The sequence below is a fragment of the Dasypus novemcinctus genome, chromosome 8, assembly GCF_030445035.2.
Source record: "Dasypus novemcinctus isolate mDasNov1 chromosome 8, mDasNov1.1.hap2, whole genome shotgun sequence".
In the NCBI taxonomy this organism is placed as follows: domain Eukaryota; kingdom Metazoa; phylum Chordata; class Mammalia; order Cingulata; family Dasypodidae; genus Dasypus; species Dasypus novemcinctus.
In genome coordinates, this window is record NC_080680.1 from 84,434,929 (window position 1) to 84,450,240 (window position 15,312).

The following is a 15,312-nucleotide window of genomic DNA, read 5'->3' on the forward strand; positions in this document are numbered from 1 at the left end:
GGACGGGCCCTGACCCCAGCCCTTACCCCGCGCACGCCCCCACCCCAGCCCCGGGAGTGGCTGGGAGCGAGAGGGGAACCAGATGGAGAGGAGAAGGGGGTAGAGCAATGGGTTCCTCTCGTAGAGATGGGAAGACTGAGGCCAGGCCTTACCCAAGGCCACAGGGAGTCCAGTCGGGGACCCCCTGCTCACGATCGCACCACCAGAGAAGACAAAGGGGACAAAACATTTCGATATTGACTGTGGAAGAAGACAGAGTGCCGGGAGAGGGAAGTAGAGTAAGGAGGGGTGGGGAGAGAAGAGCTGAGAGCGGACCCACCCTGGGGAGCGCGGACAGGTGCCTGGGCATTTATAAGAAGTTTATTTCGACATCTATAAAAGAGCGGGAACACTGGAGGCCTGGTTGCCTCCGCGACGGGGGCCGAGGTGGGGGCTAGGGGGTCGGGATAGGTGGGAAACCCCCTGAGCCCCTTCTAACCCAGCCCGAGGAGGGGGAGGGCACAGGCCACAGACTCACTGATTCACGGACACGGTCACGGGCTCATGGGTCACGAATAAATAGCTTAATGTACACTTTGCACACAGTATGTACAGCTCAGCCGCCGGCCCGTGCGCTGGGACGGAGGGGTGGGGAGCTCCCGCACTCCCCTTCCCCTCCCCCTGGCAGGAGTGCGGCGAGAAGGTGGTATACAGCTGGAGCATAGAGAGGAAGTAGGAGAGGGGAAGAGGGCGCCCAGAGGAGCCGGCAGGGCTTGGGGGTCGCGGAGACGCGTATGTACATCCGGCAGGTGGAAGTGGCTCCCCGATGCAGTAGCCGGGAGAGGACGCCGAGGAGGGGGCAGACTCAGTCCGGGGTTCGGGCCTCAGTGGACTTGGCATTTGGCCCTTCGGGGGACACTGGACTGGGGCGCCGGGGAGATCCGGACGGGCCCTCCGGGAAGAGGCGTCGATACCCCGCGCCCTAGGAGGACGGGTGGAAGGGGTCGGCGCCCAGGTCCCCGGGAGGAGGACGCCGGGGCGTGGGGAGCGGGCCGGGCCGCGGGCGGGCGCCTCACCGAGGCTGCGCGGCGCGCGGGAGGACGCCGGCCAGCGGGGGCAGCGGCGGGGGCGGCTCGCTGGCGCCCTGGAGTCCGTGGATGAGGATGCGGGGCACCAGTGGTCTCTGGAGCGCGGGCGGCGGCGCGCTGGGCCCGCGGTACAGGTAGAGGGCGGCGCCCGGGTCCAAGTTGGAAACTAGACTCTGCGGGTAGAAATAAGGCGACGGAAACATCCGCTGGAGCGCCGAGTAATTGCCCGCCTCCGCCAGCAGCTCCAACCCGACGGCCGTCTGTCGCTTCCATTTAGTCCTGGGGACCGAAATAAATGCGCACCGCGGAATCAGAGCTGGGGCATCCAAAGACCCCTACCCCTCCTGAGTGCCTGGCCCAGAAGGCATGCTGAAAGGGCAGGCGGGATCGCACTAATTTGTCAATAAATAATGGAGTGCGGGGCACTACTCCCGCACGATACATGCATCTTCTCGTTTAATCTTCCGCGGGCCTTCCAGAGCTATAACTCCTGTTTTATGGATAAGAAACAGGCGTGAACCAGTTTTCGGGATGGTCTGGAAAACGGAAGAGCCCGGGTTCTAATCCAGGCTGTCTGTCCCCAAAGCCCGTGCTCGAACCGCGCCGCACTCTGCTCAGATCACAAACGGGGCCCATGGGGATGGGTGTTGGGGCTCCGTGCGTGTGCTTCCCCTGGTGAGGCCTGAGATAGGGTCCCTGGAGAGGGAGACAGAGTCAGGGCGGGTGGGTCTCTAGTCTTGGAAAGGGAAGCGGATAATTCTCTGGGCGCGGCGGATCAGAGGCAGGCACAGCCGGGGAACCGCGCAGGCCGGGACAGCAAACCGAGTGGAGGAGCTCTCGGGGCCAGACACCCTCACGGCCGCGTGGTGGCACCGGCATTCCTCGGCACCTGGTCCGAGTGTGGGGTGAGCCCCATATCCTGTCTGGCCTCCAAGTTGGGACACCACCAGCCGAGCGTACGCCCAGGACTCTCTGAAGGCAAGGAGGGAGGTCGAGGCCACGCTCCTTGCCGGAGCCTGCGGGGCTGGGCTGGGGGCGCACGCGGTGGCCGAGGCCAGGCCGCCGGGCCGGGATGCCACCGATGCGGTCTCAGCCACGCCAGCCCTGTTTCCTTCCCTGAATTATTCATCATCATCATAATTGTGTAATTACTGTAACGGGCCTTAATTATTGATGCCCGAAGCAGTAATCGGTATTTATTATTAATGGGGCAACTCGTTCTGAGACTTGTTTATGGAAAGCCCCACTTCGGCTTCTAAGTGTGTGTGAGTGGGTGAGTGCCGAAGTGTGTGTGTCCCAGTCAGTGAAAGTGTGAGCTGTGTCATCGATGTGTGCATGTGAATGTGAGTGTGTGGGTTGAGTGTGTGAATGTGGGGCGTGTATGTGTGTATCAGTATCTGTGAATGTGTTGGGGAGGGAGATGAGGAAACACAGGTTCAAGACCAGTGCTGATCAGGAACACCACTTTCCCTGTCACCCCGTCTCCAAGCCAGAGCCAGGCTGGTTGCCTGCGTGGAGTTTCCGGCTGGAGCTTCTCAGCGGATTCTTTGAAGCACTGGCAGCAGCTGCCTGGGCCAGGCTACTCAGTGCCACCCCAAGGGCCACAGCCCCGGGGCCTACACACACACACACACACACACATTGAGGCACTACCCGGCTCCTTCCCTGGCCTGGGGCATCCACCTGGAGGGCTCAGTGGCCCGAGACTAGGTGAAGGCTCCAGGGAAGACCCCTGGGTGGGGTGGGGGTGGGGTTGGCCTTGGCCTACAGGTGGCTGCTGTGTTTGTCCACCTGTCCTGGATAGGGATGACTTCCAATCAGAATCTAGTCCTGTCTCTGACCCTTGCTGCGGACTTTGGGCAAAGACTTCCCCCTGGGGGCCTCCGTTTCCGGGATTTTACAGAACGGAGGAGGCTCAAGATCTCTCATTTAGCTCCCTCGAAGGGGCCCTTTCCGCCCGCCGCGGCACCCGGGCCTCACCTGCGGTTTTGATACCAGGTCTTGACCTGCGTGTCGGTAAGGTTGAGCGAGGCGGCGAGCTCCATGCGGTCCTGCACGCTCAGGTACTTCTGCCGCTCGAAGCTGCGCTCCAGCTGCGCGAGCTGATGGTCGGTGAAGGCCGTGCGCGCCTTGCGCGGCTTTTTCAGGCGCACGGGAGGGCTGTCCCGCGAGCTGGAGATCTCGCGGTCGCCCTCCTCCTTCACTGCGGAGACACAGCGGCGGGTCAGCGCCCGGCCTCGCCGCTCGCCGCCTCGCCCGCCCGCCCGCCGGCCCTCCGCGCTCGGCCGCCGGCCCCTCGCGTTCGTGTAAGCGCGGCTCCCCCACGGCGGCGGCCCCGCGGCACCCGAGCGCGTGGCGGCCGCGGGCAAGTCGCTCGGAACCGAGACCTCCGGGACTCCAGGAGAAGGGCGTGAACCCTGACGGAGGGGGACCGCGGTGGAGCTGCCGGCCCGGAGAGAGAGAATCCAAAGCCGGGAGAACTCAACCCCGCTTTCTTTCCGCCACTCTCCTACATTTGGTCCCTGGAGGAATAAACGGAGCGGCTGTGGTTGTGCCGGACCCGACCCGTCGTGGGGGCGGGGGTTGGGGTGCGGGGTCCAGGGAGTCCAGCCTGAGGGGATGCGCGGGTGCGGGGCCGTGCTCGGCGCCTGCTCCCGGATTCCCCTGCCCGAGTCCCGAGCGAGAAGCGATGAAGGCAGGCCAGTGTCTTGGGAGGAAAACCCGCGTGGAGGGACAAAACTTGCTCACCTCTGAACAACTCACTGTCTTACAGAACACATTTTACTCACATCTTGCGTGGCCCTCTATATGGCTACAAATACATAAGTGGTGGATTCTCCCGGACTTAAACTGCCTTCAAACTGGGCGCACTGCAGGAGGCCAGGTGCGAGGGCAAATCCCCGGGTACCGGGATCTGGGAGCGCGTTGCACGTTAGAGAAATAAACGATTCTGCGACATGCTTACCCCTCGGGTGTGCGCATTGCCCAGGTCTATATTTCGTTGTCCATACAGTGCATACTATAGTCCCCATTTACACCCGCGTGGCTGTATGTCTACTCCCGCTGTTGGGACAGACGAGTATTAGAGCGTGTGCTCTGAGGTCCAAAGATGGAATGGACATGAGTGATTTCTTTTTTCCCAAACACTTTTATTCGGGATGATTGCACCCGAAAAACGCACACTTGATTAAGCAAGCTCAAACCTCTCTCCCTCCTTTCCCCCCTAAAGCCGTTAGGTAACCAAGGAGACCAGGTCCCCCAAATCGGCAGCGGGGCTGAAGATGCAGCCTCCCCCCACCCCACCCCCCTTCTCTCCATTTTCCTTTATGGTGAGTTTCATTGTGGCGTTTGCTGTGAGAGGGTTTAGCTGAATGCGAGTTGATTTCTCTCTGTAGGAAACAATAATCCGGTTAATTGAGCCACTGGGGAGTAAGACTTTTCAACCAGAAAGGCAGCGGCTGGGAGCCGCGAGGGCACCGGGCACCCGGTGCACTGAGGCGGGGGAGCAGAGAAAGCACGCGGGAGAAAACGCCACCGATGCGGCGCTCCTCCCTCGCCTCCTGCAAGGTGGTGCCAGGGTCTCCCTTTGCTATCGGCTGGGGCATGGTGGGGCATGGCCACGCGGCAGATGAAGATGTGTTCGGGTGCGGGTGGGGGGTGGGGTAGAGGAACTTGAGTTCTGTCTATGCAGGCGAAGTAAAGTTAAAACAAGTTCCAGAAAACGATTATCTAAATAATCTCAAACTCGATATTGCAGAAATCTTACTTAAAAAAAAAAACCTGTCTGGCTTGACTGGCAATTAATGAAAATCCCAGCTTCTCATGGCTGAGGTCTGAAGTAGGGGGAAAGCATTGAGTGCGGTGCCACGAAGGACTGGTCAGCTAACTGGGAGTTTTCAACAGTCCCTTCCCAAAGCCGGCTGGAGCCTTTGGGCATGCACTCCGTGCCCAAAGGTCTCAGCCTCCGCCTCCGGGCCCACAGCCCCAAGGCGGCATCTTAACGCCCAGAAGTTGGAGGCTCACCGACCCTGTCTGCTTTGAGCAAAAGGCGCTTTCTCCGCAGATCTTGGTTCCAGCCGCGCCTAAGTTTGGCGGTGGACCGCCTTACTTCAAAGCCCGTTTCAGCTTCTTTAAATGTTGTACTTGAGGAGCCTTGGATACCAAAACCGCGGGGTGACACTGACCTTCCCTCTATGCCTGTCTTGGAGGAAATGGCTATGGGCGTGAAAGGTGGCAGGGGACTGACAGGCTTAAATGTCCACCTGTCTGGGCCCGGTGTTTCTCTGCAAGGCCTCCCAACTGCAGCCCTGAAAAAGTGGCCTCCCGCATCTGAGACAGTGCCTCAGGGAGGGTCCGGCTCCTTTTTCACACAAGGGCTTTTTAGGCACAGAGAGCCCGATGTGAATAGCCCAGCAGTCCCTCCTCACCTCCCTGATCAGATATCGTCAGGGACAAGAGAAGGAACTTGATATTCCAATTATCTTAAACGAAACCTTCTCGCAAAATGCTACCTGGGGCTAATGAAATAAAAGAGGTAAGAGCCAAACTCTTTCACTACCACCAACACCAGCATTAACACACGAGGTTGGAGATTCTTGCCCCCCTTCTCTAACCACAAAGCTGGAGTTTTGTTGTTTTTGTTGTTGCTCAAAAGCATGAATAATAAAACATGATATAAATATATACATTTACATCCTCCTCCCAAACACATGCCTATCTTTCTCCAGTGCAAATTTTCCTTGCCTTTCTCTAAACAGGTCCCGGGGGTAGGAGCAGAGTTCACTGGACCAAGGTGTCAGGGCTCACAGCACCCACATTTCTCTGATCTTCCTTTTTGGGCATTCCTGCTCAACATCCCCATTTTCTGGGCAAAGGCTGCTGGCCCCGGCAGGCTGAGGGAAGCTCGGCCATTTGCCTGGGGACTGGAGGGGTGTGGGAGGTAAATAGGGAGTGGGACCCCCAGTGGGTTTTGATTTGGGGTCAAGGCATGTCCACAGATGAATTCCTGGCTGGGGGGAGAGTGTTAGATGAACCTTGCTAAATTTTGTGAAGCCTTAGTACAAATCAGAGCCAGGAGGTGATGGGGCCACCAAGACAACAAAGAAGTTGCCTTTATAGGGAAATTTCATCTCATGGAAAAGGTTCTGGGGATTAATTATACAGCTGAAAAGAAAACCGCGGACAGCCTCTGCCAGCCCCGAGTTTTCTGCTGGATGGGGACACAGGGCTCTTTTCCGTGAAGCCTCTTTACTCCTTCCCCTGCCTTCTGCCTCCTGACTTCTTCCTAGAAGGAACTTTGCACTTCTAGGCCAGCCAAAGAACTAAAGGCAAAGGAAGGGTTGAGAAGGAGAAACCAAATTAGAGAACTCTTCCATCTTCCCTCCCTTCCTTCCTTCCTTCTTTCTTTCCTTCCTTCCCCCTTTTCTCTTAATTGTGATCTCAGTTCTCTGGTTAAGTAGGGAAGAAATGGGAACAACAACAAACATTCTTGGAGGTGAAAAGGCAAGTTAAGGGGCAGCAACCTCAGTGCTAGGGGAAATGGGGTTACTCACCTGGGACTCTCTGGGATCCCCCACCCAATCTGGAGTTTACTGCTCAATGTGCTTAAAATCAAATTCTGGGAAGATGTCTGGGTAGGTGTGGGATTCTCCCTCTTCATCAAACCTCTGAACCTGCTCCCAGCCAGCCGCTTGGCTGCTCTTTCTACTTTGAAGTGAGCATTTCTTTTGCATGATTCACGGAACCCTGAGTGGCACTGGGCCCAATGGGAGGGAGAGTCTCTTCCCATCTGGAAATTCAGATTAAAGGGTAGAAATTTCTAACTCCCCCCCGCCCCCCATTCTAGCTAAAATTTCCTTTTAGGTTTTTACTCTTATAAATAAGCATTCAAGCAGAAATCTTTGGGTCTTCCATTGCTTCTCCCAGATTGTTTCCTGAAGAGCCACGGTCCTTATAGGAACCACTTCTTCCCATCAACACAACTGGGAGAGGTGGGAAGTCCCAGTCAAAGTTTAGAAAGTTTCTTTTGTGCATTTTGAGGAATATCTCCTCAGGCACATAGTACCACTCCCCCCACCCCCGACCCCACATTTCTTGGCTGGATTCTGCTGTTGCTGAAAGGCATAGCCAGAGGGCTGGCTGAGAGATTATAGCAAGAACAACTGCTCAGCCTGGGCCCGGGGGAGTGCCAAGGTGAGCTTGTGCATGTCCCTGCAGGTGTACTCAAATTTTAAATTCCTTTTTAGAAAGATAGCATCCCATGCCACACACAACTTTTCCCCTCCTGTTTTCTTACCTTTATACTCAGAGTCCGATGAGGCATTGCTGCCACTTTTGTCCAGCTTATCTCTAAAGTCCTCCCCGGCCTTGGCTGCAAGGCGGCCCCCTGGCTCAGGGGCGGCAGGTTGCCCGCTGCTGGAGTAGGGTGCACAGGCCGCGAGTGGTTTGCAGTCAGCAAGGATGTCCCTTATCAAAAAGGAGGAGGTGACTGTGCGCGACTGAGCTGGGGCAGAAAGCTGCCCTGGCTGAAGGTGGGAGTCCAAACCCGGGCCCGATGCCCTACCAGGCCGCGGGGTGCTGGTCTCCAGACAGTCCCTTCCTGGCGAGGCTGGCGAAGAACAGTCGCTGCTGCTTTCAGAGCGCGGACTCAGCTCCAGGGGCGAGCGGCAGTCCCCGAGCAAGGGGTCCCCCTTGGGAAGGGCGGGGCTGCCCGCGCGGTGGGAGAGAATGGAGTCGATCCCAAAGCCATTGGAGCCTTCCATAGCCAAGCTGCGACCTGTCCTCCTGAAAAGCTCCCCACCCACCCCCACCACCAGCCACCGCTGCCCCTGCCCCTAGCTGCGGGCTGGCATGGGGAAGGCGGGCAGGGAGCCTGCGGGCACCTTGGATGGAGTTCAGCCTTGGGGGATCCCAGGAGCTCTGGGCCAACCTCCTCTGCGCATTAGATCCAAGAGGGCTCAACGCGTCTTCTGCAGCATCGCGCGGAGCTGCCGAGTCAGGGGGGGTGGTGGGAGTGTCAGGAAGGAACGGGAGGGAGGGCGCGTCAAGTTGGGGAGAGCTAAGGGGGAGACGGGCAGTCTGAATGCCCCTTTGGCATAGAAGAAATGCGAGGATGTTGGAATCTAAATAAAGAACGGCTTAAAAAAAAAATCTAAATCGCACTCTTCCTCCAGGCGAGCGGTGGCCGAGGGCAGCGGGGTCAGCACCGCGGATAGCGGCGGGCCTGTGGCTGCGCTACCAGCTGGCGGGACCGAGCGCACCTGGCGGCGTCAGCACCGCGGATAGCGGCAGCGGCGGCCCGCGGAGCATGATGCTCCACCTGCCCGAGTGGTCCTTTCTCCGCGCTCCTGCAGCTCCAGGGTACCGTCAGCACCGTGGACAGCGCCTCCCGGCTCCTGGGCTGAGGCTCTCAGTCCGCCAGCCGCACGCGCCTTCGCCTCTCCCCCCCTTTCTTTAAAAAATGAACTTGTGTCACTTTTACTTTGGGGCTGGGTTTTTTTTTTCGTTTCTTTTTTTTTTTCCTTGTGTTGTCTTTTTTTTTTTTTAAGGGGACTCGCCCACGTGTCCCCGGAGTGATGACGCTGATTGGCTCTGGTCGATTTTGGGGGTGATGTCACAGCCCCACAAGCCGCTGCCCGATCCCCTTTCAGTTTGATTAAAAGAGACACTGAATTAATTACAGCACAGACCCAACTGTTTACCGGCGATTTCCACACGGTTTGCTTTCATTAGGCCGGTGATGAAGCTCCTAATGAGGGTGATTAGCCGAGGGGGGTTAGGGCTGTCGGGGAGGGCGGGGGGGCGAAGCTCGGCTGCTGCTGCTGCAGCGGGTGGGTTGGGATGTGCGGGTTTTATAAGTTTTCCCCCACCCTCTCTCACAATTATTCAAATTATTCCTCCGTGGGTCTGTTGTAGATCCTTTTTCTCCCCCCATTTTTATCTTCCTCAAACAAGAGAAAGGGACTAAACCCAGGGAAAACGCCTTTCCTGTTATGAGGAAGAAAACATAAGTTATGTTGTTTTCAGGGCAATTTTGTTGGTTCTAGAGGTTTCCCATGTCGGAGAATTGGCGGCTCCCTCTTTCTGTGCCCTTTGGACCATGCGGGCCTGACGGGGATGGGAAGAGCCTCGTGCCTGCCCGGGAAATGTCTGGAGCTATGGCTCCACTCAGGGCCGGGGTGGAGAACGTGGGAAGATCGGGGACCAGAATGTCTGGGGAGACCCTGAGAAATCCGTGTAGCCTGAGGGAGACTGCGCAACGGACAAAGAATGCGGCGACCACCCCTCCCACAAGCTGATGGCCCCTCCCGCTGCGCGTGTCCCGAGGATGGGTGTTTTTTTTTGTACCTCTGAACAGGAATGCGCAAGAGCTTCCGCGAGTAGACAGCTGCGAATGGCTTCTGTATTTTGCCGGAGAACACCCGGGCATGTATTTTCAAGGCAGCGCTGGAAACATGTTCTTTTCATTTGAAAACGCACCCCTTCACCCTGCCCACCCCGCCACGGTGCTCTAGTTCCGAACCTTTCAGGGTTCAGCTTCCTGGGCTGGGGCCGAGGGAGGCGGTCAGATCGGAAGAGTGTCTCGGGCCTAGATGTTCTCCACACAAGCTCCTGGGATCGCGCCCCGGGTCTGTGGTCACGGACCGAGCGGGTGGAGGACGCGCGCCCGCGGCTGGGCCCCTGGCGGGTCCTACGCGCACTTCGTCCCACTCCCGGAGCCAAGCTTTCCCAGCAGGGCCGGCGCGCTCCTGTCCCCCTTCCCAAGGGCCCCCAGAAAATTACTAGGCCCACCCCGCGGCCCCGCGGCCCCGCGTAAGTCTCAGCGTCCGAGACCGCAGGTGGAAGAGTGAGGCACCCGGATCTCCCCAAATCCGGGAAGGCCCGGGCGGCCGACAGGAGCAGAAACTTTTTCCTCCCTTGGGCGAGGTTGGAAGTGGCCTCCCGCCCGGCTCCCGACGCTCTCCCCCAGAGCCCGCCGGCAGATTGGAGGCGGCCTCGCCGCCGGCCGGGCTGGGGGCGAAGACGCGCGGCTCCCTGGGGACAGAGGGCCCGGCTCGGCTACAAGCTGTCGGGGAAGCTGCAGGGCGGGGGCTCTGGCCCTCGCTTAGCGGCCGCTGCAGGTGCCTCCCGCGGCGAGGCCGAGCCCGGGCGTTCTTTCGTTTTAGTTGTTGGATGGGGAAGGGCTCATAAATCAAGAAGATCGCCGGCTGTCCCGACCGTTCCCGGCCAGCCTCCAGCTTGGACCTCGCTCCTCCTTTTAGCGTCTTAGGAAACTCCGTTCCCCTCCCCACTCCCCCACCCAACCCCCGCTTCCCCGGCCTTCACCGGCCTTGTCGGAGGAACCTCATCTCCGGAGCATCCGAGGTCTCAACGAGGGTCGACGGCACCCACCCTCGGGGCCTGTTGGAGGTGGGGCCGCCCCTCTGCCAGGACGTGCGGGACCCGCCGGGCCCCAGGTGCGTCCTTGACCTCTGCCTGCAGCAGCGCTCAGACCTTTTCTGGCCTCCGCAATCTTAGGCTCCTGTTTGGATCCCGGACCCGGCGAAAGCCAAGCTTCCGCGGCGCTGGGTATTGCGACCGGCTCGGAACCCGGTGGACTGGGGAAGGGAACCTCCCACGGTTGAAAAGAAAGGCGTAAACCCAGACCTCCTGCTGCCCTAGCCTGCTTCAGGGCACTTCTTGGAGCCCAAGACTTTTTTTTAACGGGTTGTTAGTATATTAGTATTAGTTTTGAATTTTTGCAGTCTAATGTAAAACATGCTATGTGGTTTATTTCATTTGGAATTTACTCCAGAATTTACTCCTCTTCTTGCTGGATGTTACCACTGACATCAAGTTATTTCTACCTGAGGATTTCCAGCTTCTCCAACATTTTTTTCTCCTTTCTCTTTTCTCTGTCATCTGGTGGTTCTTTACATTTTAGTCTGTACACAGTCTGAGAGGTGTGTGTGCTTTCACCTCCCAGCTCACTTAGTTGGGGAGCCAGGAATCGGTGTTTTACTAAGCACCCAAGAATCCTCTGTGGATTGTCCACCCATCCTTTGAGAATGAAGCCTGGTGGAGGGGGAGGATATTGGATTTGACATCAAGTGCAGCTGGGTTTGAACCTGGCATGTACTTGACCTCTCTTGGCCTCAGTTTACACAACAGAAGACAGACTTTTCTCCCTAGCCCAGACCTCCTGTTCTCCACAGTCATGACTCTGTTCCAGGGAGGAAGCAAGACCTAACTAAGGGCACTGGGAAGGAAAGAGAACGACAAGGGCACTTCCAAGGACAAGAAGCCCAGTTCTGCTCAGATTTTTGTTTGTTTTTAGGAGGTACTGGGGATTGAACCCAGGACCTCGTACATGTGAACCATTTGCTCAACCACTGAGCTCACCCACTCCACACCGCTCAGTTTCAATCAAGGGCCCAGAACTAACATTCAAGGGTCCAAGTCCCCTATTCTGAACTCCCCTTTTAAGACCTCAACACTTCTCCCCACTGCTTCCCACTACTGCTTAGAATCTCTTGCTTCAGCTTCCAACCCCTGTCCATCAGCCTTTTTGAGATTTACTTCTTTAAAACCTTTGACTTCTCCATGAACACAGAATCCTAGAGGGTACAGGACCACCTGCCAACAGAAAGATGGCCACTGGGAAGGAGCCGTTTGCTGTTCTTCTCCAGGGGCCAGGAGGGCAGGACCATGGACAAGCCCTCAAAAGGCCTGGCTCTGGCCCTGGCTCCCACTTTGGACAGATCCTCTCTCTTACCTGGGTCTCAGCTTTCTCTTTGGTACAAAGGCATTGCAAATACTGGTCTGTCCACGTCAGAGATTTTAGAGAGGGGCAAGAATTGGAGAGGCATATGAACAACTATGAAGTGACCTGGCTGTAGAACCCACTTCATTATTCCCTACCTGAGGCTCTTGGCTTGGGTTTGGATTTGGGATCAGGGATGGACCAGGGGTGCGTGAGCGTCTGGCTGGGCTACGGTTCTTAGCAACTTTCCTCCCAACCTCCACCTAATGCCACCCAGCCCTAGAGATTAGAAAAGGGGTTTGTTTTTGTCAGTCTTGCTCATTTGCCAAGCTGGTCACACAGGGAAGTCTGCTTTTTGAGAATGATCATGAGGTCTTTTCTTTTCCTATATGAATTAAGGCCTTCATACCATAATTTAAGATTGAGTAGCTGGGGCTAGGGGCAGTGCGATAGGAGGAAGGTGGTTTAAGGGCATGGACTCCAGAATTGGCCAAACTTGAACTAAAATCTTGGCTTTAGGACAGGACCAGAACTAGTGAGGGGAACTAGTTGAGTCCTTATTTAAAATTTTGATATTTTGTTCACCATAATTTTTCAATTTTGGCTTTTGAAAATATTGCATTGAAATGTTGCCTTGGTTACTGAGTTTTTGGGTCCCCTTAAATTTTGCACCTGAGACAAGTGCTCACTTGCCTCTCTAGCACCAGGGTTGCTCTATGACCTTGAGCAAATCACTTGATCATTCTGAGTTAGTTTCTTCAGCTATAAGGTGGGAATGATGTTGCCTACTTCACGTGGTCATTGTGAGGAATATTTATTTTCTTTTGGCTGGGTTCTGGTCCTGGAATTGATAATATAAATACTAATAGTGATAGCCAGAGCTTCTTCTCTGGCAGGTTAGAGCCCCCAAGCTTATCTCCCCAGCCTCCACCAGAAAAGTCTGCCCCACCTGTGTCCAGGGTCTTCCTACCAAAACCAGTTTCTGCAGTTTCTGAGATGGAGGGGGACAGGGAGTTTGGACAATATAGACCAGGCCTGGATGCTCATATCTTTTGCTTTGAAACAGTTGGGTTGGACAAGGATTTGGACAATTTATGGGCCTCAAGTCCATGCTGTTCTCAACAGTTTGTGTTTGTTTAGTTCAAAAGTCCATGGAGCTCCTGAAACCAAGAATAGAGCAGTCTTTCCCTCCCTCCTTTTCCTTCTACAGAACACGCGCTCTGTTCTGTGCACCATAATTGTGATGTAACCACCCTCATGGAGCTCTCAAAATGCAGTGGTGCCCAAAATCTAAATCCCCATTTAGAGATAATTTCTTATCTATATAGTTGAGTTTATAATTTACCTGCATTCAATTCTAAGAACCTGTATAAAAAACCAACCTAGTTTTCTTTTTAAACAATGATTTCAAAGTAACAAAACATTTCCCAAGTAAAAAGAAATGCAGCAAAAGGTGGTTTTGGTCCATAAGGTATAAAATGCAAGAGAAAGTATTTGACTGGAAACACAGACCTGCCTGGCTGCAATGTAGACCCACCGAGCTAGTGGTCTGCTTGTTGCCACAAATATGTGCCTTTTTTAGACTCCTAAATCTGTTCTCTCCAAACCAGCCCTAGCTGGAGCACTGCGATGAGTAGACCAAAAGCCAAACCATCTGTATCTGGATCCAGGGATCTCCCTGAGGCTGGAATTGGATCTGTGACCTTTGAGCAGTGCTTCCTCTTCAGGTCTCCTGGAGCCTCTGCCAGGTAGGTAGCAGACAGGGTCATTGGCTGATTGCTCCTGCCCCTGATAAAATCCTTCACAAGAGTTAGACTCCAGAACATCTTCTCCTTTCTGGCCAATAAAATGATTAATCATCTGATTATATCAGAGAGATAGAGTAGAGAAAGAAAAAAGATAGATAGATAGATAGATAGATAGATAGATAGATAGATAGATAGAGATAGACAATAGGTAGGTAAGATGAGAGAGGGAGAATGATGTTTAAAATCTGGAAATATATTGAAATCAGTAGGTGAACAGCATAAAAAAAAAGCTAGACCTACTGTCTAGGGAGTCTGGTCTAGTCCTAATTTTGCGGCTGAGTAGATCTATAGCTTTCTGTCTTATCCTAACTGGACTGGACAGTTTCTTTTTTATTTTATTTTTTATCTTCCCCCACTCCCATTCCCCTGTTGTCTGCTCTCTGTGTCCATTTGCTGTGTGTTCTTCTGTGTCTGCTTAAATTCTCATTAGGTGGCTCCAGAAACCGATCCTGGGAACTTCTGATGTGGGAGAAAGGGGATTATTCTCTTGTACCACCTCAGCTCCCCTGTCCTGCTACGCCTTCTTATTTTCGCTCCTCTGTGTCTCTTGTTGCGTCATCTTGCTGCACCAACTCTCTGCGTTGGCTGGCACTCCTGCATGAGGCAGCTTTCCAGCACGGGGCGACATTCCTACGCAGGGTGGCACTCCTGTGTGGGGCCACATTCCCGAGTGGGCAGGCACTCTGTGTGGGTCGATTCACCATGTAGGCCAGCTTGCCCTCACCAGGTATAGGCCAGATGCCCTGGGCATCGGGCCTTGAACCTCCTATATGGTAGATAGGAGCTCAATTGGTTGAGCCACATCTGTTTCCCTAGATGGTTTCTTAAGCCCCTTCCTGCTCCATAGATCTTATTTCCAAAGGTTCCATCTCAACAGCCTTACACCCTAGGCCTGCATTTGCTCACCCCCCTCCTATCAAATGCACAGCATGGGCACTGCCTCCCTCCCACCTCAGAGGGGACCAGGTGAGGGTTTAGACCGGCTGCCTCCCTATAGCTCATAGAAACAGTACATGTGAGCCTCTTTGGTTAAGTCTCCAGAGGAGTGTTACCAAGAGATTAACCAAGATGTACAATGCCCCCAAATACCCACCAGCAGGGAAATTATTAATAGCAAAAATGGGCACAGGACCATGCGTCCAACGATGTTCACCCTCACCTGGCATGTGTTCGTGTGTGATAAGGAGGACTTGGAGTGGGAAACGAAGCTCTCCCCATTTCCATCCATACTTTGAGAAGTAATTTGGGGTGGTGGGCTCTGAAACATGTTGTGGACCCATCACTAGGCAGGGGCGGAAGACCCCTGGTCCAGCCTGTGCTGGGCCTGGCTTACTGAGTGAACTCAGGCCTCCTTTGACATCTATTTTCCATCTGCAAAGCTGGGGGGAATCTCCATGGGGGGTGTTCAACAGCATGATCCCCAATGCCCTTCCAGGCTGGACTCTTAAGGGATTCTATCTTGAGTCATGAAGGGCAGGAGAGGGACTCCCCGTTTATTCCAGCCCCCTCTCCCACGGCTAGGGTCAGCACAAGTAAGAATAGGGGCTTGTCTGATGTGGTAGAAACCCGAGAAGATCGAAACAGACTGGAATCGGGCCCAGGGCTTTGTACCGGCACAAATAATTCATGAGGAGGGAAGAACCAAACTGGGGAGAGGAGGGAGGGAGGGAAGGGGCCAGGAACCTCCGGGGCCTCA

At 55.1% G+C, this 15,312-nt stretch overlaps 1 protein-coding gene across 1 annotated transcript; it reads right to left on the reverse strand.

Moving 5' to 3' along the window:
* Window positions 1-338: 338 nt before the first annotated feature.
* Window positions 339-9,317, reverse strand: BARHL1 (BarH like homeobox 1). Its single transcript, XM_004475991.3, has 3 exons — window positions 7,363-9,317; window positions 3,048-3,270; window positions 339-1,346 (listed from the first exon to the last, which is right to left on the reverse strand). The coding sequence occupies exons 1-3, from the start codon at window positions 7,826-7,828 to the stop codon at window positions 1,052-1,054; spliced, it is 984 nt and encodes a 327-aa protein (XP_004476048.1). The 5' UTR covers window positions 7,829-9,317; the 3' UTR covers window positions 339-1,051.
* Window positions 9,318-15,312: the final 5,995 nt, after the last annotated feature.